This window comes from Pollicipes pollicipes, unplaced genomic scaffold (assembly GCF_011947565.3).
Source record: "Pollicipes pollicipes isolate AB1234 unplaced genomic scaffold, Ppol_2.1 Scaffold_6686;HRSCAF=7923_pilon_pilon_pilon, whole genome shotgun sequence".
Lineage (NCBI taxonomy): Eukaryota > Metazoa > Arthropoda > Thecostraca > Pollicipedomorpha > Pollicipedidae > Pollicipes > Pollicipes pollicipes.
Window position 1 is genome coordinate 36,118,501 of NW_023596921.1, and position 26,399 is coordinate 36,144,899.

At 50.6% G+C, this 26,399-nt stretch overlaps 1 protein-coding gene and 1 long non-coding RNA gene across 2 annotated transcripts; both read left to right on the forward strand.

The window, feature by feature from the left end:
• The first annotated feature begins 15,220 nt into the window (after positions 1-15,220).
• On the forward strand, positions 15,221-16,481 carry LOC119108242 (glycerophosphocholine cholinephosphodiesterase ENPP6). The gene has a single exon (XM_037231822.1). It carries the CDS (start codon positions 15,258-15,260, stop codon positions 16,479-16,481), a length of 1,224 nt encoding a protein of 407 aa, XP_037087717.1. The 5' UTR covers positions 15,221-15,257.
• Positions 16,482-22,141: 5,660 nt separating this feature from the next.
• Positions 22,142-24,493, forward strand: LOC119108677 (uncharacterized). Its single transcript, XR_005095328.1, has 3 exons — positions 22,142-22,222; positions 23,371-23,500; positions 24,464-24,493. It is a non-coding gene; the product is annotated as an uncharacterized LOC119108677 (long non-coding RNA).
• Positions 24,494-26,399: the final 1,906 nt, after the last annotated feature.

Here is a 26,399-nt window from a genome sequence, read left to right on the forward strand (position 1 = left end):
ATACAATTAAACTAATAAAATACAATAGTTTCGATTCTGAACAAAGCACACACGGGCCACACAGTACATAACTCAGCCACATATGCCACAAATAAATTTTCTGATGAACATATCATATTGGCGAATTGATACGAATGACTGGCACTTATATATGCTGGCATGGAAAACTGGAACACTCGTTCTCTCTAAGGTGACTTAAATGTCTAAAACACTACTACACTGTTTTATCATTAAGTTGCAACTATTCCTCCTGACCTTGCCAGTAATCCCATCAAACCCCAATGGGTGGCATTGCACTGCATGGTTGAAAAAACTAGACGGAAACATGTCTTGTTGGCAGGAAACACATCATATAGTCTTGAAATCCAAGCTGCTGTTTGATGAAATTTCAGCACGTGTGTCTAGTCAGTCAACCAAAAAGTTGATGGTATCAACATCAGCTTCCAATTCGGTCTGCAGCATCAACTGGTCCATGTCCAGGTAAACGTGGGTAAAGATGCTACCCAAGACCATCCACTTACACCTCAAATGAAGATTGGGTAAAATTTTTAGTAGCTTTTGCGATCACCAGAACCCCTTGGCAAGTGAATAATAAAATAGCCTGTATATGATATGTCAAAGCGCCAACAGTTATAACAGATGGCGGGCGAAACGTACCTAACTCTCCCCCATGTTTTTTGAATATATTATGCTTCTATGTTTGTGACAGCTGCACTTACAGCACAAGGAAGACGTAACACGCTTTGACCAAAACGCTGCGCCACCTAATTAAGAGTATGTGTGGGAGCTTTCTGAAAACGAATGCAGAACGAATACATACATGTCCGAGAACACACACGAATGTCATGGGAAGACACACCACGTAACCTATATGAGACGTGAGATGATCGTTTATCTGTTCAGAAGGCATGCCGGATGAGCCTTGTCCTGCGCTGGTGAACTGGCTATCGCTGAAATTGTCGAGTGGCACGTACAGGTATGTCGTACCTAGCCTGGTGTCTGTTGGATCATGCCATCATACCCTTAGGTTATTGAAACCAAAAGTGGTTTGGCTATTGTCATGTTGTGGTACTTGAGAATGCTTGGCCAAGATAACTGTGACATGACTAGTGATATGATGAACCTTGCGTATTCTGATGCTCATGTAAAATTGCATTCCTGACAGGTTGCCAGTCGTGTTAAGTATATTAGCACCGAGTGACTTATTTCGACTTACCGCATATTTTTGTAAAGCAAATTAACGACTAACTGAAATTTCAGATAATGACATGAACCCAATTTGCCGTTAAAAGTTTAGAAGTACTTAATGTGAAAGCGGATTAGCATGTATTCATTTCGTAAAATTGTCCGGTGCGGTGGACCGGGTCGGATTGGGTTCAGAAATCTGAGAAAAGCCGATTGGTTAGCAGATTGCATCTGGACCAGAAGGACTGGACCGGAGCGGATCCTGAAAATTCAATCCGTGAGTTGCTCCACTCGTGACCTCCGTATTCAAGGCCCAAACACATGTCAAATACAATTTTGTGACGAGCAAAGGGGTACCCACGTAACGTTTGTTTGCTGCTCTGAGCCTATGTTTCTGCAGTGTTTCGGCTAGCTCAATATGTGATCACAGACACAAAGTTGGTCCTGGATCGAGCCGAGCAGTGCGTGTTCCGTCCCGTCTCGGAGGACGCGACCCGATGCGGTTGGAACATGACAAACTTTCTCGGCAGGTGGCGCGTCTCTCGGATCTGCCCTGTTAAAGGTGGCAGGTCCTCCGCCCCGTGGCGTCCGCGGCCGGGTCAGAGGATGTTGGTTGGTTTTTGGTTTTTGGATTAGAACCTTTCGACCAGACATGATCATTTCAGGGCTATGTGATGAAGGAAAATGGCTAACGATGGGGCAGACGTGCATGCGCCTGGGGGCCAACCGCTAAGCTTTAACCCGCGCATGCGCGGGTGCCCGGTCGGGGTCCCCCTTCCCACGGGGCTCTCGGCCCACCCGTGGCTGACGCATGCAGCCTGCCCCGGACAAGCGGGGTGTCGTGAGGATGCAGGATGAAGCGAGATAGGGAACAAGGGGGACGGATCCCGGGGGCAGAGGACACACCGCGCTTGGGTGGCGGAGGAAGGTCAACTGTCGTATTTCCTTTTATTTTCCTGAGCATGTATGTGAGTAAATATAAAATGCGTGCGATAAATAATGTATCCGAGAGGCAGCAATTCAGCAAAACTGACCGGGTCACTGTAAGATCTAATTTTGCATGGATGTTTACAAATATTTGGCCGCAAGGCCGGAGACCATTTCCAAACTGTTTATCAAAATCGGAAGAGCAGATCGAACCGGCACCGGTTCGGGGTAAGGAAGGTAATTCCTGCAGATTTTGCACCCTATATTGTGGTGCAGACAAGGATTTCTCCCACTTCTTGTTAAATAGCGCAAGAGAGAAATAGAAGAGAGAGAAGAGATATATAATAGTCGAGAGATATAGAGAGAGAGTATCGAGAGAGCGAGAGAGATCACGAGCGATAGATATATCGAGAGACGAGACGAGAGGACCAGAGAGCTCCTCCTCGCCTCTCTCTCTCTCTCGCTCTCTCTCTGTCTCTCGTCCTCTCTCTCTTCTCTCTCGCTCTCTCTCTCGCTCGCTCTCTCGTCTCTCTCTCTCCTCTCGCTCTCTCTCTCTCTCTCGCGATTGCTCTGCCTGGTTATCTCAGACATAAACGGGCATCACTTTTTTCAGTTTGCCTATCATGTGCAAGCGTTTGTTGGCAGATATAATCATTGACTTTAAACGAAAGTGAGAGGCTTGATCATATATGTTCTTAGTACCAGCACATGTGTCTAGCATACTTCCCGTGTGGGAATTGTTGACGTCGCTTATCCACTTTCCTTTCTCTGTGATATTTCACACCACTTTGTGAGACAAGTGGCGAGTGCTTAAAATCTAATGCGCGAAATTCTAGCATCTTCAAGTACTAAGCTTATTTTATAAGGTATACGAGGAGATACTATACGCGATTTACAGTGCCTTTCTTTGGCGACGCTTGGAAGATTTTTAATAAGGCACGTAGTAAAGTAATGTCATAAGAACCTCGTGCACAGTTTCTATTTCTTCTTTTGCATAAAGAGTCCTCGTGGTGTCATTTAAAAGATCTGCAACAAACCTCAATCCTTTGTTATCCCATGTCTTACGACACCGAAAGCGAATTTTGAAACAGTTTACGGTGCCGTTAACACATTTCGAAACAATTCAAAGTTCTTCGGTTAATATTTGTTCAAGGTTTGGAGAAGATAAATCACATAACTCGCTCCAAGCTGCAACCGCCTCCTTTCATAAGGAGTTTGTCACCTTATTCTTCGCTTTTGAGAGGTCTGCCGCTCCATATGTTGGCAGTTCTTGAATTGAGGAAGTTCTTTCCGTACTACAACAGACCAGTTGTGCTTGGATTAACACAGTCTTCTTATTCATGTTGTCTTCATACTTTTAACAAAGCTACACTCACCAATTGCTTGCAGTGCGTCATGCTCGAACCCTGAAAGATTTTCATAGTTCAGCGCCGTCATTTTTATTTCCTGTAGAAAACAAAACAGTTTTGTTTTAATTTATATTGCGTCACTTTCGAAAGTGAGGGTAGTGCTGAAAATAATACAATTGGGATGCAAGCAAAGATCTCATCACAGTGATCCTGCCGATGATTGATGGTGGTGGTAGTTAATACTTCAGGCTGTTATAATCGATTCCTTATTGCTATTCAATATTATACCTAGGATTTTAATTCATTGACGTACTGTATCCCGTTGGGATTAGCTTGTGAATGCAATGCGTGAGTGTGAGTCCCAGCTGGGAGACATTCAGCCCCGTCCACATTTCATCGCAGAACTTATAACGATTAAAATATTTTTCCCGATATGGCATCGGTGAAGGACGGAGTTTAATCGTCTGGAACAAAGTTAAGTTGTCATCATGCCATTTCATTGTTTATTGTGATGGCGCATTACCGGTATGCGATTTTCTAAAGGTTCTATCGCATATATAAAAGAGGCACTCTGAAACAGGAGCCTCTTGTTTTATTCCGTGGTCCATGACATTTCTTTTACCTAGATTTCCTACGAAAAGTGTCTGCGAGAAATTACCGTTGTTGAAGCAAGCAAGCTGAAGCAATTATGTTAAGTTTTCCCTAAAGCTGCAACAGTGTTGAGTTTTTAGCAATAAGTTCCATGATTTCAAATAATATGACGTGATTTGATGTATCTGATATGGTATATGATGCATGATGGTACAATATCTAATAATTTCAAATGCCGCTTCAAAGTCGCCCGCTTCTATGAATTGGACTTTTGAATCATTTGCTTTTTGAAATTTGTCTTACACTGGCCTGTTGTCTACTTTGTAACGGCCTTTCATATGTGTTGATTATGCCGGTGACATAATGCCGTTGGTTACATCTTTAAATCTATCTTCTTTAGCAGCAGAAGTTATTCTGAAATCTATATTGGGTAGATTTCTATGTTAGGTAGATTTCCACGTTAGGTAGATTTTTACGTTAGATAGGTAAATGGGTCGCCATCGCCTGACTGCAGATGGTGACTTACCGGGTTTAGGGATTAAATTTACAATGGCTTCGAATGAAGCCCTCCATTTTACTTCGCAGAAGGGAACGGAAAAGGTGATCTCAAAAGCATTTGAAGAAACTTTCTATGAAACCATTTGATCCTGGCGATTTCCTGCTTTTCATAGACATTAGGGTTGTTCTTAATTCATGTATTGAGATGGGTTCTTCTAGCACTGGTGTGCATTATCAAGCTTGGGTTGAATATTACGTTTAATGAATTCGGTCACGCTTGAAATTTCACTGTTAGTGTAAGTGTTGTATCGTATAGTGAGTTGCTCACTTAATTTTGAAATGATTTGGATCTTCTTGTGATTACATGGCCGTTGTAATTAAAGGGAGTGTTGGGGTTTGAAGGTGAAATAGCCATAATGAAGATCATTCGTTGCAGTTCATAGTCCTGCCCCTCTTAATACGCGCCCGGGCGGCCGGTTGGATATCCTTTGCTCGGGTGGGGTTCACTTTGAATCCTCCCCCTGAGATCTCAGGAACTAAGAGAGCCAGAGAAAACAAATTCGCAGGGTGTGTTGGTTTATACGTGAACTCACTCAGGTCAAAGCTAAAGGCTCCTAGGTCATGACTTTTGAGTCAAATAAGGCCAAACAATGTCAAATTCCATGGTGGTTTCCAAAGGGCCCCTAGAACCTAGCTAATTGTTTAAGCAAAAGTTCACATGCTCATTTAGGTTCAGTGATTTTGGTTGACATTTTAAAGGTTATGGTGACCAAAATAATATAATACTGCCTTAGTTTTGCTTTTGAATAAGCGACTAAGATTACGCCAGGCAGTATGTTCCTAAAAACAAAATATCGGCGTGGGTCACTTTAGGTCAGTGACGTATTCTGATCTTTGAAGACTCCATAGAAGATGTAAAACATGGTTCCTGTCATCAATAAATTTGAAATGAGCACCATAAACTGCTCAACACAGCAAGCCCTAGAGTAATAAGCAGGTTGGTTTTGACCTTGGTCTGACCTTCATACCCGAACCTAGGTCAATGGTGTTTGTTCCTTCAACTGTTGTGTTGCCTAAAATATATATCAGGGATGTATGTCTTGGTCTAACCCTCTGTTGTTGCACCATATTAAGCAATCCTCTATAAATTAAAATCGCTGACTCCATGGCCTGACTCTGACCTGCCGTAGATCAGCGACCTTAGAAGACTTTTTTGTACCAAACGATCCGCTACTTAATTGTCTACAGCTATGCAAAATTTGCGTGGCTACGCATCGCGCCTTTCGGGGACCATTACGTGAAAACCTTCTGGAGGTCAAATTGACCCCACCCGGGCGCGAGATAGCGCTTAAATAAACTCTTTGAGCTTCTGAGCGACACACCCGCAAAGATGCGCGAACTATTTCGGGAAAACTATTTCAAGGTCAAGAAGGCATTCATGACGCCATAATAAAGTCATCCAAATCTTCGCATTCTGTTAGCCATGTGGCGAACAAAGCCAAGAAAAGAAGAATCGTCGAGTCGTTCATATCTGGCGTTCGCGAGCACGATTCCCAGATATAACGCCATCAATTGGCTCTCAATCAATGTAGTGCAAGGTACGATGACGTAATAAAACGATGGCTTATTGGGGAGCATATTTACCAAACAGAGTTGTGCATATTTACAGAGCATATTTACCAAACAGTGTCTAGGGTTGTCTCGCCAGTCTGCTGACTGGCAGGCGAGACTCTCGGAGCCGCATAAAGCGATTCAGCCTACGACCAGCGGAGGGAGGAGACGGGTCTGCTGACGACCAGAGTGGCCGCACCGACGCCTTCAACACCCACTTGGCCGCCGTGGGTCCCCGGATAGCAGCGGAGGCCGCAGCGGTGACGCGTGACGATGCCGCCCAGCCCCCGGCCGACCCGCGACCGTACCGCGTCTGCGCCTCTTTCTTCGATCTGCGCCTGGCAACCTCGCTCGAGCTGTGTGCAGCCATCGGCCGGCTGAGCGCGTCCAGAGCTGTCGGCGTCGATGGTGTCCCTCCGCCGGCTGTCAGGAGGTATCTTCCGGCCACCGTTACACACCTACTTCACCTGGTCAACTATCATCTCGTGTACTTTCCCGATGCCTGGGAATTCGCTCCTGTCACTTCCGCGTTCGAGTCAGGTGACACAGCAGATCTTACCAGCTTTCGACCAATCGCCGTCCTCTTTGTGCTATCAAAAGTTCCGGAAAAGTCGTCTGCGTTCAGCTCACCTCACATCTGGTCAACCACTACTTGCTGTCGCCGTCACAGCACGCTAAGATGGTGTGGCGTGGCAGAGATGGTGCGCCGACATGGCTGTGTCAATGTGCACCGTGCATTGTATGTCAGTGGGACGCCAGCCGCTCCGTGTGTTCGTTTTTCTGCACGCGCGCGGAGGCCTCCCAACGCCATACCCGAGCCGCGGCCCGTGGTAACGGTTCACTGTGCCTAGAACGCGTCAGACTGGCCGCCACTCAGCGTCAGTTTCCGTACCGGGCGGCTGCCGCACGGAGCTGCTCGTCCCCGGCGGCCACCGATGCTCCATCACAGCGTACCTTCCGGTCTGTTTTAGGATCCTGACTTAGTGACTGAGAAGCGTGACTGTGTGTGTGCGTGTGTGTTTATGCTGACCTTAGAAATATTTTCTCGCATACTTTTATGTTCTAACGTTCTTGTATAAAAACCGACTGGATGCAGAAAAGCTACCACGCGGAAGCCCGCTGAATACAGTAACTATGAACTATGTGAAATGATGCGCAAACACTGCACTCAGACAACTGTGAATGAATGCAAAGATCGAGCGTCTCTTTGCAATCTGCCTTGTGCTGCCGAGGCCTTGTACTGATCGAGCCATGGATGCTCCATTGCCGCAATGGAACCTACAAAAGACGTTTCACAATTTTTAGGCGTACCACTAAGGGCGGATCCAGAAAAAAATGACATATACGCGGTGTCTAAATCGTAATACCACACAAATGGCAAGTCACGACACAAATATTGCAATGCTGATGACAATGGCAGAAAGCGAGGAAGCCATTGAAATAAAAAGGTTTTTGACACGATATATTTTCCCACTCAGATCCCCGAAATGTGTGGATCGTTTTGCGACGCTGGCATGGAAACTATCGATTTTTGCTGCACGTTTGAGCACATTGAAGAAGTAAGAAAATTGTCCAAATACTTGTTGCGGAATATGACTCGAGTGAAGCAGAAACGTTATGAGCTTCACAGATTCGAAAGCCAAGGGATAATAGATACACTGCACCCGCGGCACGTCAAATTAGCTTGCAATCGGAGCAAAATTATCATCGGAAAGCGTGGTTACTGTATGCCTGAGGCGAATCTGTCAGAAAAAGGAAACACGGCACACGTCGTTGCACACGCTTTTATGGAGCGTCAGCGGTAACAGCAGCCTTGATAGCGCTCGGCGGTCATGGCGCAGTCGGGTTTCTAATGTCGGCCCTCACGTGGGAGCCAAAGGCGCTAACCACTCGGTCATTACGCCCCCGGCAAGAAGGGATCGTCATTCCACATACCTGGAACTTTCGCAACCGTATTTGTTCGGTCGCGTCAGTTCTCAACCTGAGATGTCAAGGGCACACCCAGCCTTGTTATGGGCACGCATTTTACTGCTATCCCCCTTCCTTATTCGGAAGTCTTTAACACGTGCCCGGGTGGTCGACTAGATACCCTCCGCTCGGGTGAGGGGTCAATTTGCCCCCCCCCCCATGAGATCTCGGGAACTAAGAAAGTTAGAGACACCAGATTTGCAGGGTGTTTTGATCTGTACGTGAACTCAAATAGGTCAAAGTTTGAGCTTCCTAAGTCATGGCCTTCTGGTCAAATAAGGTCAAACAAGGTCAAATTCTAGGTTAGCCACCAAAGTGCTCCAAGAACCTAGGAAACTGTTTCTAAGCAAAAGGTAAAAAGCCCATTTGAGGTCAATGACCTTGTTTGATCTTTTGAAGGTCATGGTGACCAAAATCACATAAGACTGCTCTGAGTTTTGCATTTTAATACGCGACAAAGATTACGCTAGGCATTATGCTCATAAAACAAACTGTGGTCAGAGGCGCAGCCGGTCCTGGCAAGAAAGGGGCTCCTCGTTTAACAAAAGGTTTATGTTGGTGGAAAGGCGGCAGGGAATCTAATCCCGCCAAAATCACCCAAGACTGAGCCGCCGCATTTAGCCGTGAGCCGGGGCTCTCAGAGGGACACATACACCGGTTCCATTCCTGATGAGGCAGGCCCTTTTACTTGGGCATTTCGCACAGGATCGACGCAGTACGCCGACGTCACTGACGCAGGTGAATCCTTCACTGGCGCAGGGAGTCCAATAATCGGCTCCGGTGTACCCAGCTGGCTGATTCCACTTCGGCGACCCAGAAGCAGCGGCGGGCAAAAACTAGTCCCGGCCGGCGGTGCTAACGGGGCGGTCATCCGCGCGGTCAGTGACCGGCGGCGGTCCGGGCGCCCCAGCCGGCGGAGATGCCGCCTGGAGGACACGCCGCCGGGCACCCCAGCTGGCGGAGATGCCGCTTCCAGGACACGCCGTCGGGCACCCCAGCTGGCGGAGATACCGCTTCCAGGACGCGCCGTCGGGCACCCCAGCTGGCGGAGATGCCGCCTCGAAGACACGCCGTCGGGCACCCCAGCTGGCGGAGATACCGCTTCCAGGACACGCCGTCGGGCACCCCAGCTGGCGGAGATGCCGCCTCGAGGACACGCCGTCGGGCACCCCAGCTGGCGGAGATGCCGCCTCGAGGACACGCCGCCGGGCACCCCAGCTGGCGGAGATGCCGCCTCCAGGACACGCCGTCGGGCACCCCAGCTGGCGGAGATGCCGCCTCCAGGACACGCCGTCGGGCACCCCAGCTGGCGGAGATGCCGCCTCGAGGACACGCCGCCGGGCACCCCAGCCGGCGGAGATGCCGCCTCGAAGACACGCCGCCGGGCACCCCAGCTGGCGGAGATACCGCCTCCAGGACACGCCGTCGGGCACCCCAGCTGGCGGAGATGCCGCCTCCAGGACACGCCGACGGCTGGTGCGCTTGCCTCGGCGCAACACAGCCAGGCCAGCCACCTCAGCTGCTGAGCCGTTCACCTCTGAAACCGACTGTCAGGATAGCGCCAGGCCAACCATTTCAGCTGCTGACCTGTTCACCTCTGAAACCGACTGTCAGGATAGCGCCAGGCCACCCACCTCAGCTGCTGACCCGTCCACCTCTGAACCCAACTGTCAAAACAGCAGGACGCGATGGGCAGTTGGCGAGAACATCGCGATGTGAGTGAGCGACGGACGCCGGATCGGCGACGTTTTCGTACGCCTGACGCAGAGGCGGGTGGATGCAAGGGTGCACACGTCGCTCTGACATTGTCTCCAGCTGGTCATTCCATGGCGCATTAATCGAGTGTGTTGCTTACTCTCCGATGTCGGTGAATTTGTGCGGGTAAAGCGGGCCATGAAACAAAGTCACATGCTCACCGTATAGCTAGCAGCCCATGCATATTGGGATTCATATTCGTATCTGTCGAAAACGCGGTCACGCACGATTACGCACGTCAGTAATACACTGAGTTCCAGTCTGAAAACAGCCAGGCGCTCAACGAAAGCACTCACCATGTCGTCAGGTGTATGTACCTGTAACAGCCTGACCTCTAAAGGTCACCCCCAGGTCTCCAGGCAATCAAGGGTCAGTAAAGTGGTCACATATTACACCGTAAGTAACGCATCGAATTCACATCTGACAAAAACTACGTTCTTAGCAGGATGTCATGTGTATGCACCTTTAGCAGCCTGATCGTCGATTTCGGTGTTTCGGTCCGTTTCCGCGCCGATGGAGGCCATCAGTTCCCCAGCCGCCACTTCAGGAAATTCCTCAAACGTTGGGTAGTGAGGCTGGAACAATCGACGCCACGCTGTCCACAGTCAACTGGACACGCTGAAGCAGCAGTCAGACCGTCAAGGCGCCCATTCAGACAACGTGCCATGGTAGAGAGCTCAACGCTGATGCTTTCTTTGAAGGTCTTTTGAATCTTCAGAGCACGCCCCGGGCTGATGGCCGCTCCCCAGCTCAGGTCGTTCACGGGCATCCTCTTTGCTCCCACGTCCCTGTCGGTCATCGCTCATCCTCCCGTGAATGGCAGACTGCGTCAGATGGCTGTGATTCCAAAGCAACAGCAATGAAGACCACAGTTGATGACCACGGCAACCGGACCGCGAAGTGTCTGCTGCATCTAAAGGTCGGTTCAGAGGTTCTCATACAAGATCCCCACAGCAAGCGGTGGAATCGCGTGAAAACCGTCTTGGGTGTTGGCCGCAGATGTGACTACCACATTAAGACGCCCAGCGGGGGGGGGTCTCTTTAGAAATCGTTGTTTTCTCCGCCCGCCCGCAGAGCCTGGATAAAGCTCAGGAAGGACCAACTCATCCATCTTGCCGACCTAGCCCTTAAGGGCGGAGTCAGGTGCAGTCAACGCAGCAAGCGGCGAACAGATCGCCTCCAGCTGTGACGACGCCGTCACTTCGGTCGCTGTGGAGGGGAGGTGATGTGTTGCCACCGGACTGGCTCGCCGGGACGCGCCGGCAGCCACCGGGCCGCCGCCCGGTGCCACGCGGCCCGTTGCCTGGGGCGCCGGCAAACCGACGGCGCCAGGGGTACCAGGGCCCCGTAAAACTCTGCTATTGGCTGGCGAGTGGTGAGCGAGGTTATGTTGCGCGTGTGCGTAGCTGTAAGGGCAGAGTCGCCCTCATCGACTCCGTGGGAACACACCTCTGCTCGACTGTTGTCTCTCGAGGGCACAACAGGAAACACCTTCTCAGACCACCTCCCTGCGGTTAATGAAGTGTCACAAGGGGGCATCCCAAGGGTGCCGTTGTTCGCTGTTGCAGTGAACGACATCGGTGACGTATTGCCCGCAAATGTGCGTCGCTGGCTCTTCGCTGACGACTTCGCCATTTGGGTTTCCATTTCCTCGTCAGCTTCGGCTGAACGACAGATCCAGATCTGCCATGACAAACTGACGCACCGGAATTTTATGAATCGCTTTACCTTTTCAGCTCCGAAGACCACATGCATGCACATCTGCAACAGGCAACGTGATTGTGCAGACCCTGGTGTTGAACCCTGGGGAAGGGCGTACTATACTAACTCTATATTTAATCAAATATACTGAAGCTATGTTTTGCCACTTCCGGACGCGGTGAGGTTCCTGGGCATTGTTCTCGACAGAAGGTTGTTGTACCACGCCCATTTCAGAAACCTTACTGATTGTTGCTCAAAGGGGTTGGACATCCTCAAGGCAGTCTCGAGGATGTCTTGCGGCGCAGACCGGACAACCCTTCTCCGCCTGTACTGAGCGCCGATACGCTCTAAGCTAGAACACAGGTGTCAGGCGTTTGAGTCTGGGCGAGACTCCGTAAAACGCACCCCCGGCACAGTTCAGCACGACGGCGTACGCATCGCCATTTTAGTACTCCGAACAAGCGCTCCATTCGTCACCCTTTTAGTCGAAGCACACGAGCCACCGTTAGTTCTCCGGTGACAGGTGCTCAGCTCGCGCTATGCACTGAAGGTGGCACAATATGAGACACGCACGGCGTTTGGAAGCATCTTTTCAGAACACCTGACCCAGCTTTTTACCACAGGCCGAGCCAGGTCTTCTGAGCCCGTCTGTTTGCGAGCCAGCTGGTGGCTGCTGGAAGCGGGCATGGGCATAAGGAACGTGGCCCTAGGAAGAAGCTCACCATGCATTTGTGGGATGCCGACACCTGTTTGCGATTTGCGTAGTTTTGAGCGGGCTGCGATCTGGTGTCCTGAAAAGCAGCATCCTAGGACCGTTGCTGTTTGCCTGCTTTCTGACTGATGTTCCTGACCAGATTGCGAGCAAATGTGCGCTGATGATGTGAAAATGTATCACCAAATCGACAACGCAGCAGATTATCTCTCACTTCAGGCGGATTAGGATCGCCCCTGCGAATGGCCCAAAAACTAGAACTGAAACTGAATCCAGCTAAGTGAAATGCCACCTCATTTACCCTCCGCACATCGCCTGCCCACCACTCATTCGCACTGACGCCCACCGCCTGGATGGCTGCCAACAAATTCGCGACCCTCGCCGTTCTCCTGGATACCAAACTCACCTTTGTCAGTCACATGTATTCGACTGCCTCAAAAGCATGCAGGACGTTTGGCCTTTTTATGCGAAGTGTGCAAATATCGCTGTGTCATTGTCAAGCGTGGTTCAGCCATAAGGCATTGCCGTGTGTCTTCAACGCTCGTGTATCATGTGGTTGGGCTCCAGAACCCAGTGCCGGTGTTCTCCACTGGATTACGAGCATCTCCTCGTTTATTTTGATACAGTATCTATCAAAACACGCTTTACTCAGTCCGACATATCATTTCTATACAACGTATATCATCAGAGGCTTCACTGCGCTCACCTGGCGTCACTGCTCGGTCAGGCTACACCTGCCCGGCGCTCTACGCACACAGGCCTTTATACAAAATGTTTCAGAACGGGCACCGTATGCTGAACCAAGGCAGTGTACAGATCGTAAAAACATCGCATGCAATCATCCCTGCAAATTCCGCCCGCAGGTTTTATTTCAGTCATGACCAAAAAAGGCAACTCTCGGCCGCCGCGTGTTGCACCCGAGATAAGCCTCTGCTGTAAGCCTTTGCGGCCATGAGATATCAAGTCTTCAGAGTCTATGGCGGAGCACGCCTCAAATGTTGCTGGAGCTCATGCCTATTTCGATGATGACATTTTATCAATGGTCAAAACATAATAATTCTTGAATGTGCCAGAAGGTTACCGGGGTCTGAGCCGCATCAACCCCGTGATGGTTGCGCCCATTCCTTCTTCAGTCCGACTACAGACGGTGCGAGGTGCGGGCTGCGTGGGCATACGCGCGTGCTGCTAACATAAGGAACACTACCAGTGTAAGATACAAGTGCGGCTTGAAACAACAGGTGCATAGACACGCTCTGTGACAGACTGTAGGCAGTTGCGCTTCAAGTGATCACCCTGATATTACACGGAAAACACTGGTACCATCTCGCCCGACCTAAATAACACTTTGAGAATGGCAGTTATCACGAAAAACAGCACATCGGTCGGGATTTAGCAGGCAGCATTGTTTTGTACCGAGGAAAAACACTCTAGAGGCTGAAGGCGAATAAGACTAGTCAACACCACAACCTTGACATACGCCAACTACCCGGCGTGTGACAACATATTCGGCTTTGACGGTTTCTGATCTACTTTGATGACATTTTACCTCAAGCAGAAAAAAATGGCATCCCCGGCCGTGGTTACGCCTCTGCTGATTCTCACGGCGCCGGCCCCCAGCAGCCCCAGCCGTGGTCACGCCTCTGCTGATCCTCACGGCCCCGGCCCCAAGCGTTCCCGGCCGTGGCCACGCCTTTGCTGATCCTCACGGCCCCGGCCCCAAGCGTTCCCGGCCGTGGCCACGCCTTTGCTGATCCTCACGGCCCTGGCCCCCAGCAGCCCCAGCCGTGGTTACGCCCTTGCTGATCCTCACGGCCCCGGCCCCAAGCGCTCCCGGCCGTGGCCACGCCTTTGCTGATCCTCACGGCCCTGGCCCCCAGCAGCCCCAGCCGTGGTCACGCCTCTGCTGATCCTCACGGCGCCGGCCCCCAGCAGCCCCAGCCGTGGTCACGCCTCTGCTGATCCTCACGGCCCCGGCCCAAGCGTTCCCGGCCGTGGCCACGCCTTTGCTGATCCTCACGGCCCTGGCCCCCAGCAGCCCCGGCCGTGGTTACGCCCTTGCTGATCCTCACGGCCCCGGCCCCAAGCGCTCCCGGCCGTGGTTACGCCTCTGCTGATCCTCACGGCCTTGGCCCCCAGCAGCCCCGGCCGTGGTTACGCTTCTGCTGATCCTCACGGCCCCGGCCCCAAGCGCTCCCGGCCGTGGTCACGCCTCTGTTGATCCTCACGGTCCCGGCCCCTAGCAGCCCCGGCCGTGGTTACGCCTCTGCTGATCCTTACGGCCCCGGTCCCCAGCAGCCCTGGCCGTGGTTTCGCCTCTGCTGATCCTCACGGCCCCGGCCCCCTGCAGCCCCGGCTGTGGTTGCGCCTCTGCTGATCCCTGCAGCCCCGGCCCCAAGCGCTCTCGGGCGTGGTTACACCTCTGCTGATCCCTGCAGTACCGTCCCCCAACATCCCCGGCCGTGGCTACACCTCTGCTGATCCCCACAGCCGACTCGCAGACCTTCAAAACATGTCTCAGGGGATTACGTCGCGCTGGTTGCGCAAGAGAGAGGAGAAGCTTCGGAACACAGTTACGCATGTTCATGCTTTGTTTTCGGTTGGCAGGCCCACTACCTTTGGGAGAGCGCTTTCTCCCGGTGATCAATTTTCATTCGTTCACCCTGCTGTAGCCGGGAAGATGTGGCCTGAACTCGTTGCCGACAGCAGCAAAAAAAAGGGGGAAGGGGGTAGCAGCCAACCACGGCCGGTCTGACCAGTTTGGCGAGCGGCGGCGGTAGCGGAGCTCGCGCTCGGCCGCGGTCGCAGTCGACACGCGACCGACGATGGGGCAGGTGCGTCAGCGGCGAGGTGAGGCGGAGCCGGCTCCGCACGAGCCCGGCGCGGAGCCGGGGCCGGCGGCCGAGCCGGCGCGTCAGGAGCCGGCGCCGGCCAACGACTGGCTGGCGCGGCGCGGCCGCAACATGGTGCTCGTCATCCTCTCGTACGTGCTCGTGTCCATGGCCTGGTTCGTGTGGTTCCAGGTCGGCAGGCAGCCGCCCAAGCTACTCGTGCTGTCGGTGGGCGGTCTGCGCCACGACTACCTGAGCTTGGTGCCCCCGGCGCAGCTGCCCTTCTTCACACACTTCGTGCGGTATGGCGCACGCTCCGAGTGGCTCAACCCGACCTTCCCGTCCGAGGGCATCGCCACGCGGGCATCCTTCTTCACCGGCCGCTACCCGGAGAAGCACGGCATCCTGGGCGAGCACTTCCTCGACCGGCAACGCGGCGAGCTGCGAGTGGACGGCCCGGCCGGCCACTCGGCCACCGACCCGGCATGGTGGGACGGCGTCGTGCCCCTCTGGACCTCGGCCGTCAAGCAGTGGCGTCGCACAGCTGTGTTCAACGTCCAAGGCGCCTGTGTGCCCATTGATGGCAGCAATATCAGCTTTTGTCAGGCGCCGGGGCAGGCCGGCGAGTTCGAGGAGAGTCTGACGCTGGCGCTGGACCGCCTGTTCGCCGAGGCCTACCCGTGCAATATGGCCATCGTGCACACGGACGAGCTGCGGCGGACCGCCGAGAAGCACGGCGCTACGTCCGAGGCCGTGCTGGATGCGCTGCGCGCACTCGACGGCCAGCTGCAGACGCTCGACCGCGCGCTGCTGGACCGCCAGGCCCGCGGAGAGGTCAACGTCGTCATCGTGTCGGACGGCGGCCTGACGGACACGGCTGACATGGAGGTGATCTCGGTGGACAGCCTGCTGCCGTCCGAAGCTCCCGTCACCGTCGCCGGCGACGGTGCCGCCTGCCTCGTCTACATGGCCGGGGAGCACGCGACGGCTGCGCACGCGCAGGCGCAGGCCGTGCCGGGCGTGCGCGCGTACCTGCGCGGCGCCATTCCCGCGCGCATGCGGCTGGCGCACGGGCAGCGCGAGCCCGACCTCCTCCTGGTGGCCGAGCCAGGCTACTACCTGGAGCACGAGCGGCCACTGGCCGTGGAAGCGGCAGGCGGATACGACGACACGGCCGGCGGCGTGCCGGACATGCGCGGCGTGCTGCTCGGTCGCGGCCCCAGTTTCCGCGCCGGGGTCACCGTCCAGCAGGTGAACGCCGTCGACGTGTATGCCATGCTCGTCGCGCTCATCCAGGTGACGCCCGAGGTGCACAACGGCCACCTGGACAACGTCTCCGACATGATCAACTGGTGAGGCCGCGTGGTCGTGTCACCGGCGCGCGGCGGCCTGCTGCCGCGGCTGCGTGACCGTTGAACCGGATGTGGCGTGTTGCGGAATGTGGGTCTTTCGGCCGCTTGTCTCGCGGCCACAGGGAATACCGACTAAGAGGTAATTCCGTGCTTTATAAGCGCCGCTGCAGAAGAGGAAATATTTTCGTGGTTCGCACAGTTGTGTCGTGTTGCACAGACTGGTCGTGATGTGGTGTCATTGTACGTTGAGGTCATAGAGCTGGGCAAGTATGGGCAGGCAGGCGGAACCAATAAAGTGTCGACATTTCTAAGGTTGTGATTGCGTATTAATCTATTATTTATCCGATACGAAATACCATGGCAAGCAGGCCTGCTAAATTTAGGCCGAATATAGATTTGTCCGAAGAGACCATAAGTTCGAGCATATGTGATATCTATACATAGATGTAAGTCTCGGACGATTCGTCCACACCTACAATGGCAAATAGTTGTCAGAGTGGTGTGTTTTAAACACACGCGTGCATCCCGAGAGCTTCTAGCGTCCCAGTTTCGCCAATGGGGTGCGAAGAACAACCGCTGGGCGAATTCAGACAGCCTCGACCCAAGTGGTGAGATTCCTTCGGGCCAGTCAATCGACCGCAATCTCGCACAGACTCAGTCTTCACATCCGTTCTCCTGGATGGGATAATAATACGAACGCACAATGGAAACAGATAGGACAGATGTGCGGCGTATACCTACGTACCTAATACCGCTGGGGCAACTGCAAACCCCTTGCTGCAATGGTGGTAGTTGTGGCAGCCAACCCACATTCATCCATTTTTGCATCGCAACGATTGCAATGACCCCATTGCAAATCGCTGGCAAACCGCAGGGTAATCAAGCATGGGCAGTACCTCTATCACAACATAACTGTAGCAGTTGCTGGCATAAATAGGTACGCCTGTATCGATAGCACACATATGTGCTACTGAGCGTTATATTTGACCCGTTAAATTAGCAGTGCGAGCTACCTTAGATTGGCAATATCCGCGCGAAAATATTGAATTGTTCATGTGAACATCATTCGTCTAACGGCCTATCTAACGGCCCCATTGCACATTGTTTAGGAAGCGAGCTTGTGCAAGATCTCCGGCAAGTTCACCGGATGAGAGTGATGCGCATTTTCGGCACACAACGCATCCTGAGAACATCAGCAAGCTCGATCGAACGGAAACTCATGCTTGCCTGATACAGCACGCACCTGGAGAACGACTCTCTCGCTTACATCTGAATGGCCGGCTTGGCATAAAAGCTGTGGCGGCGACATCTAGCCAATGAAGCGACAAGCTTCAGTTCATCTGTCTATGGCAATGCCCCGCACCAGGCTCGAAGCCAGAGTGTACCGGTACTCTGCTCTATTGTGAGCATTCCATTTCCGAACGTCAGCGTCACGTTGTCCGGGCTACTGGTCATCCTGGGGCCGCTGCACTATCCCAGCTCCCTGGCGATGCCAAGGAATCATTCCGGAACGCATTCTCCACTTAGGACCTCCATGAACTACCTGAGCTCGAAAGGCCTACGCTCGGAGGACCTACTGCCGCTGGACCTACTGCCGGGAGATAAGCACTCGTTATAGCTAATCCTGGAGGAACTACGCTCGGAAGACCTATCGCTCGAATACTTACGCTAAGACTTACTACTGTTTCTTGTTTGAATAGTGAGGATCTCGGAAGACCTATCGCTTGAATACTTACGCTACGACTTACCACTGTTTCTTGTTTGAATAGTGAGGATCTCGGAAGACCTATCGCTTGAGTACTTGCGCTAAGACATACCACTGCTCCTTGTTTGAATAGTGAGGATCTCCGGGTTGGTATTCATGACATGGATAGGGGCGGCGCCACCGACTTTTCTCCAGAGACAAACGGATCTAGTGGTGTCCAATCCCATCCTTTATCTAAAAATTTGCCTCGGATTCCGATTAAATTTCGAGACCATCTCTTGTATAGGCTTAATAGCCCTCATTTCGATCTGACAGAATGCTCTGTATCGGTCATCAAGACCTCCTGTCGACACGATGGAAAATGGGGGCCTGCTGAAAATGTCACGGGGCGTACATATATGGGCATCAAGGGCATACAGGCATACAGGCATGCGTGTCCCTTCTAAAATGGCGAGGGGACTTTTGCCTTCTTGCCCCACTGGTCGCACCACCCCTGGCCATGAACAATTCATAACTATCATCACACAGGCACCACTCGCCCCTCTTATTCCCCTCTGTTTAAGTTCTTGGTCAGCGCCTTGCTGCCGCCCAGCGGAAGGTGCCAACAATGACCAGAAGTGGGCAGGGTCAGGACATATTCACCCAATCCGATGGAGCCTTGTCATCACACACCGTCAAGTTACCAAGTTGCCACGTCGCCTGGTGCCCGGCTAGTTTTAGTTTTTTTTAGTTTTATCCTCACCTAGGCAGGCCTACCCCGCTCCGGCCACTCCTCGTGTGCCGCTGCCCCTTGCTGCTTGAATATCCTGACTCGACAAACGGACAACGCCAGCAGGCAATCATCAATCACGGCACGGTCCTAAGGAGTAGGTCCTCCAGGAGTACGTCTTCCGATCGTAGGCTCCCGAGCATAGGTATCAATAGCGTTGTGTCTTCCGAACGTAAGTCGACTGAGCGGAGATATGCCGGAGCGGATCCTTCAACCCTCAACCAACCTAAAGACAGCGCCCACGCACAACCCGGCCTTCTCTGAACAGTCATAGAGTTTCATGGCAATATCAGAGGCAATCTGATATTTTCCGGAACCCAGTCGTGCGCCAGCAATTCATCGAGGAAGTCTTCAAACGCCCGGACAGTCAAGATCCCTGCTCTTTTCTCTCGGGTTTGCCAGCCGTCTCCACGGCAGCGAGCCCCGTCACAAATATGTACTCTTCAACTAGGCGGAGGTCGCAGTCGTCGTGCCCGGTCATGGCGGTGAGTTCAATGGCCGCCATGGGCACTAGAATACCACGATAGTCTCTAGCCTTCCCCGACGCCGCTGCAGCGTCACGATGCACATTATTATGGAAGGTTCAACACACTTTAAGGAGCCTGTAGACAGGGGCGTACTTTCTCAACATATGTTGAGAAAGTGCGCCCCTGGTGGTGACCTGTGCAGCGAACAATGACGAGTCCTACGCTCAAGATATGTCAACAAACGGATTTCTTTCCGGATTGGTCCCATTTTCTTTTCAGAATTAGGGGAGCCCAAGTTGGACGCCCTCTCCCTATATCCCCCCCCCCACGCACACTGAATAGGAAACTTCACCCTGGCCCGAAGATCTCAGCATGCAGGGGGAGACACTCACACGATCCTAAGACATGAACACGTGTTTCGCATCTACCTGTAACTAGGAGGGTGCTGAAAAACTCAAAGATATGCGTACAACACAGCCAAAAGGCCTTGGAATGGCGAAGTTAGTCCGAGCTCATCAGGGGATGGGGAAAGTATTCAGGATATTGTAGCTGGGTCGATGTGAGTATGGAAATTCATAAAACTCACATGTGGCGGACAGCAAAACATATATTTCATTCAGTAATGAATATGAAAACTTGTGGTCCTTGCAACAGGAATCAAGCTCACTGTAAGCACAGATGCATGGGTGACACTGGCACAAATGGATCACACTGTTCTCCAACAAAGGCTCATGATTAAAACACTTGAAAAACATGCATTATGATATTATACTGTATCACATTAGCTGTTTGTTCCGGGTGTTTTTTGTTCTTGATCTGTTCCAAGAATGTCCTTCTGGATGTCCTCAATGTTGATACCTTTGTCAGCTATAGCTTTTTTAGCACATTCAGAGTACTGTTCAAACAGCTCTAGGCACTTTGGATCTTCTTCTAAATGGCCCTTCAAGAACTTCTCTGAAAACCATGCATTGAAACAATTATCATATTGCTTCTTTACCTCTTGGCACTCCTCACCAATGCTATTCATATTTTGACCTGTGAAAAGAAAGGAGGAATAACTGGAATAAATAAATAAAAGGTGCAGTTAGTACCAAGTTCTGAGTGCCAGCCTGTACCAGTCACTACCAGTCTGTAACATGACTTGCACATTTACTAAAAGGTTTGTATCTAAGTTTACTTTCCACATACTCATTATGCTATTTTACAGGTATATTTGGGAAAAATCATGAGTTCTTGGGTTAGGCCAATGAGAAAACAATCTGCTTTTAAACAATTGCTGCATTAAAACTAACAACTGCTATTTATGCAATAGTATTGATAATGTATTATTGAATGTTTTTGGCTGCCCCCCCCCCCCTCATGGCCCATGGCTTGTTAGACACAAAATGGGGCAAAAAATAATCACACCTTCACATGGAACTTTTCTGGCTCCAACAACATTCACATAGCTTTTTAAACATTACCTTAGCTAATCTTACAGTAGTTGAGAATGAAAGGTAAATATACTTCTTCAAGCTCTATTTGATGTGTCATCCAGTTTCATTATGAAATGTTGCATGTTAGTTTAGCCCATCGAGAGTTGAGCCTAGATTTTGTCTCTAAATCAGATTGAAACAACTGAACTTGAATGTCACTGCACTTTTAGATCCATCACAGTATTGCTGGTGCTAGACTAGAATTATTATTAACATTAAAAATATAATTTACACTTTAATCCATATTTTTGTCAAAGACATACCTTCATTTATAAATTATGATCTGTTGTTGAACTAGAATTTGATCTGGATGCTGATGCCAAAAACATATAACTGAACATACTGCTTCTAAGGCAAATAACTAAACACATTTTACCTCTATCACTATAAACAGCCATGAAAGTAATAAGGGGATAGGAAGGTTTTACACTTACTATGCCACACAGTTACCTCAACACCCTGGACATGCAGCCAAAGCAGTACTAAAATATAAGATCACTCATCCTCTCCTTGCCCATGATGTGCCATTCTGCTACTTACCTAATCAACCAGGGTAACATAAAGTTGCTACTAAGCATATAAACAAGTTTATTTGTACAATTATAATTCTTATCTGAACTGGAATTGGACTTGATCTGAGCTTCGATGCCAAAAATATAACTGGGAACGCCGTTTTTAATGCAAATAGCTAACCAAGCCCTTCTTCTACCACTTCACAGCTACGAAACTGACAGGAGGATGGGAAGGTGTATATTTCATGTGGCACGCAGTTACCTCGGCGGTCAAGGCATGCAGCAAAAACCCTAAAATATAAAATTACTTACCTCCTCCTTGCCAACGTGCCAATTTTCTACTACTAAAGTAATCGATCAGGGCAACATACAAGGCTTTTTTTACAAGACCTTCCTTCACCCCGCTTTTGTCATCGTTGCGTCATTTTACATGTTTCCAAGAAGTATGAAATAGAAGTCTTTCAATGAAATATTTAAGGATATGCTGTGCATAAATCGTGTGAGATAACTAGAAGCACAAATTTTATATCTAAATCGGCTACCCCTTGATCATATGCTATCACTTAAACCTTTCCAAAGGGTTTTGAACCCCATGGATGTAGGTTATCTACAAATATGACGCTATGGTAGCGATGAGCTGGAGGGTTGGTGGTTGCTTTCAGTCATAGGCGTTAAAATACCTTTGTTGAGTGGGGGGTGCGGTGGGTCACAATTAAATGGGGGTCCGGAAGTGGGTTTATTCTTAGTTGATGCTGTTATCGAAAACGACCATTCCACAAATCAGTAGAGAGCGAAAAGAATGCGTCAGCTTTTCAAGGTCAGAAAGGTGATTCTATGATCAGTTCTCAGCGTTGCTGAAAACTACATGCAAGAATGAACTCTGGTAATGTGTTTTCTTAATGCTGTATGGTACTCTCCGATGATGAAGCTTTTGGCAAGCATTGTAAGCAAAATGTGTTGGATTATTTATCAAATATTAAACCGGGGTCAAGGCACTTATCCTGTACAATATACCCATGTTACCCATGTTCAGTATACCCATATTACCCATGTTCAGTAACCATATCTGTTATACTAGGTGGAATACTGCAGCAGAAATGTTATTCTTTGGCTCATTGTTTGTGTGAAGGTTGTTGTTTTTGAAGTTTTATAGTAATATATTACATACTTAGTAGTTATATTTATGCCCATAATTCTTCCTTTGATCATGTGTACAAAATTTAGGTCTGTGAAAGTATGAGTAAATACAATACCTTTGACATTAAATGTATCAGGAATAAGTTCAGTTCCACTGGTGCCTAGAGCTTAAACATTACAGAACCCTTCACAAAAGTCCACAGCTAAGTAGGGACAAAGTCATGCAATTATGCAATTATTTTGCACACTCATCATGTGGCCACTCACCAAAGCCACCAAAAAATTTATTAGCTCTATTGTGACACATTTTCTAAGAATCAATCTGTGAACTTGAAATCTTATTAACCAGGCAGGCATGCACATGGATCCCAGGAGTGGGTCCAGGTTCTCTAGCATTCCATGTGTACAGAATTCTGCTAGTTTTTTTCCCCATACTCTAGGCTTATGTTCATACTGAGGAACAGGTGTCAGATAATATTTCAGTATTAAGATGATATTGTGGACTGTTCACATTCCACAGGCATGATGATGCAGCTAGAAACATTCTGTGTGGCATTAAAAGGACAATAAAACACATTTTGCAACAGCTGCAAACCAAAAACAGCATTCTGTATGAGTTTTTTAATTAAGGGTGTACCAGTGGTACCTCCCATTCAAGAGCACATTTTTTAAGGAGGCCAACCTCTGTAAGGAGATCTTTTTTTGGAAAGTTGTTACATGCAACTTGGGATTAAGGTTCATATCAGTGGTAGGTTGGAGGGGCAGTGGCAGTAGCCAGTTGTGCATTCGACTGCCAACTGTTATATCATACTGTATTTGGGGCTGCAGGTGAGACTGGCAATGTGACAGCTACTGCCTGCCCTTGGGGAGTGGGCACTATCCAGGGAAAGGGAAAAAGCCTGGAAGCATGAAGAAACTACATAAAATACAGTCTATGGATCAAAGGCTTCAGTTCCAGGTAAGCTGTGAATGTGGTTTCCTAGAGCTCATACTTGCTTACCATTCCCTTTGAAAACAATAATTAGGCTGTGTTTGACCTGGTTGTTACATCAGTTGTCAACTGCCAGTATTGTATGATTGTAATGCATGCTTGCGATGTGTGTGCCTGCTATCATTGCTACTTAGTGATTTGGCCTTATGTCAGAGACAAGTGCCATAAAAGGGAATGTTCCAAGTTTTAGAATATTAAAGCAAGTATCACATATGATGAAATATCACACTGATAACTATTGGTATACTTTTAAGTTGAAAAGACTGCTCTAGACAACACAAATTCTCTATTTAGTGGCTGTCCTCCTCAATATGTCTTTGATCGATAAGGGTACCTTGCACACCATTGAGAGGGCCAGTGGACAGCTGCTAGCTGACAAATGCCAGATTTAAACAATTCAATAATGATGTGTTCTTGGCCTTAGTGCCTGCATGCTTGACAGAATGGCAGGATTTGAATGATGTTTTTATAGCATTATGGATACATGGTGGCATTGAAAAAGTCATCAACATGTGTACACACCCTTACATACATGCAGTTCAGAAACTGAAGGGATTCAGGTCTCGAGAAAGGTAGGGCTGTGTACTGAACTCAACGATCTTCAAGCGGGCTATTTCAGTACAAACCCCCATGCGGATGTTGAATACTGTCTTTAAGGATTTGTCTCTTGCATAGAAAGTGTCATATAATTTCCATGCCTTCCTCTGTTTGTTATGATTTAGTGACATCAAGTGGTGATGGGATTTGCATTTGGTAGTAGGGCAGTAAAGTTTATTGGGTAAGCCACTGATCAGTTACGTTTTTTTTTTAGCACAAAATGGCCAAAGAAGCCCACCTGCTTTCTGATAAATGCTCGTCATCGATAAGGTCAAGCTCAGGATATCACCTATAAAGACAGATCACTGATGATACGTTACATTCTTGTTGCAGTGCTATGCAGATACCGCCCTCAAATCGGGGAATGGTAACATCTGTCTCAAGATCGAATACAGTCACGATAAACCGTATGCACTTGTTCGGAAAACACGTGACAATTCAACGCTGGAGCCCTTGCCAGCTCAAGAAGAAGCCTGGAAAAGACATCTGCCTTCATCGTGTGATGAGTATAGGCCCGTCTCGACAGCCCACATCCAAAACGGGCATCTAGAAGAACGGGACCATGAACACGAAAAGTTGTGGACTGCGGGGAAAAACAACGGTGTTTCCATGAAGCCTCCCATTGGATGTTGCGTGACCGCGCCGGCAGAAAACGCCAATAGTCTGGCTGATGTCTCACCAAACGCCAGTGGGCCCGGACATTCAACCACTGAACGACACTGGTGTGGGTACGGCCACGGAGCACGCCACTGATGTGGACACGGCCGTACAGAATGGCGACGGGGCGGACATGACAGCATCGAAAGAAAACTCCGCAGACGCGCTAGCGCGTCACGCGCGAGCACCGGATGTACCTACATCGACGGACATCGTCCGGTTACAATACCGCAGAAGGAAAACGTTTCGGCTGTGCCGACGTTAAACGCGAGCGGCCACTGCGTGGCCCCGTGGGGCCAGAATGGGCAGGTGGTTGTGACGTCGGACAGCGCAGATTTCATATGGGCAGGCTCAGACGAATACGACCCATTGTCTGCGGCTGAGAGGGGGTTTAGAGTCTTTAAAAGCATCGCAAAACAAGATTCAGCCGTCCGAAAACGGACAAAACGAGTGGTAGCTGCGCCCCAGCATTGCAAAAACAAACAGAATCAGATGTGATTACACACAGTGAGAACGACGCATATCAAACTGTTCCGAATGGAAGCACACATCTGATGAGCACTGATCAGAGTGGGTCACCTCAAAGCGGAAGCATGGCCGTCAACCAATGGCAGGCGAGCAGCGAACCTGCGACAGCCACTGCCGGTGAAAGCCGACCGTTGGCTGAGGCCGGCCAGGAGGCGCCGCGGTTGCGAGACGAGGGATCCGGCCGCGCGACCCTGAGGAAGCGGAGTCCGCCACTGGGCGGCGGACCCGCGGCGACATGTCGGCGACAGGCGTCCCCGCCGGGCAAACGTCAGTTGGAAGCCAGGTCAGTCCAGCTCGTCTGTGGCATTCAGGTGCTGGTATTGCGCCGTGCTGGCTGTTAATGCGGGCCTCGTGAAACTGTGCAAACGGGACAGACTTGGGTTTGCGTATACCACAGGTGCGGGCTATTCGAAACATTGTTAGAAACGTACGTCCGTTTCTGGAGATACCAATGGAGTGCCGCTGGAATGACTTCGATGCATAGTCATATCGGCGTAAAATTGTCCTGACCTCGCTCACGCATTCACGGTGTAGTCATCCGAGGGGGGGGGAGGGGAGGGGAGGGGGGGGGGAGGGGGGGAGGGACCCCCCGGTAGCATTAACATGTCTCTCTGGGAAACAGGTCTCGTACTAGAACGGAGCATGGAGCGAACCCTTATTTCGCATACCCATAGGTTAAGCGATCAACATATCGCACGTTTCTATGCTTGAGAAGACCATTACGCAAGAGGCTGCCGCCAGCGTACCAGCTAACATGCCGCCCCCTTCCCCCGATGGCCGTTGAGTAGCGGTGATCTGACGTGACCGTGTTCCAGCCGTCAGCGACCGGATGTGGACGAGCGGTGTGGCGGCGGCGGCGGCGGCGGGCGGCGACCCAGGCCAGACCGGGGGCGGCGAACTGCGGCCGCTCACCTCCGCGGTCAGTAAGGCTCGCCGGCCGGTCCGCAGACAGGCGCGGTGTGTTCGCTTTTAAGACGGAGGCCCGCAAATGGTCCGCGAACGAGACGACTTGACAGCGAGCCACAGTGGACTGTTTGTTGTACGCCGTGCTGCCATGGGGCCGCGCATGCTGCACAGTTGGGCG

What these genes read in the sequence shown, in the direction of transcription:
- LOC119108242 (XM_037231822.1), top strand. Translation starts at nt 15,258, where the DNA reads ATGGTGCTCGTCATCCTCTCGTACGTGCTCGTGTCCATGGCCTGGTTC.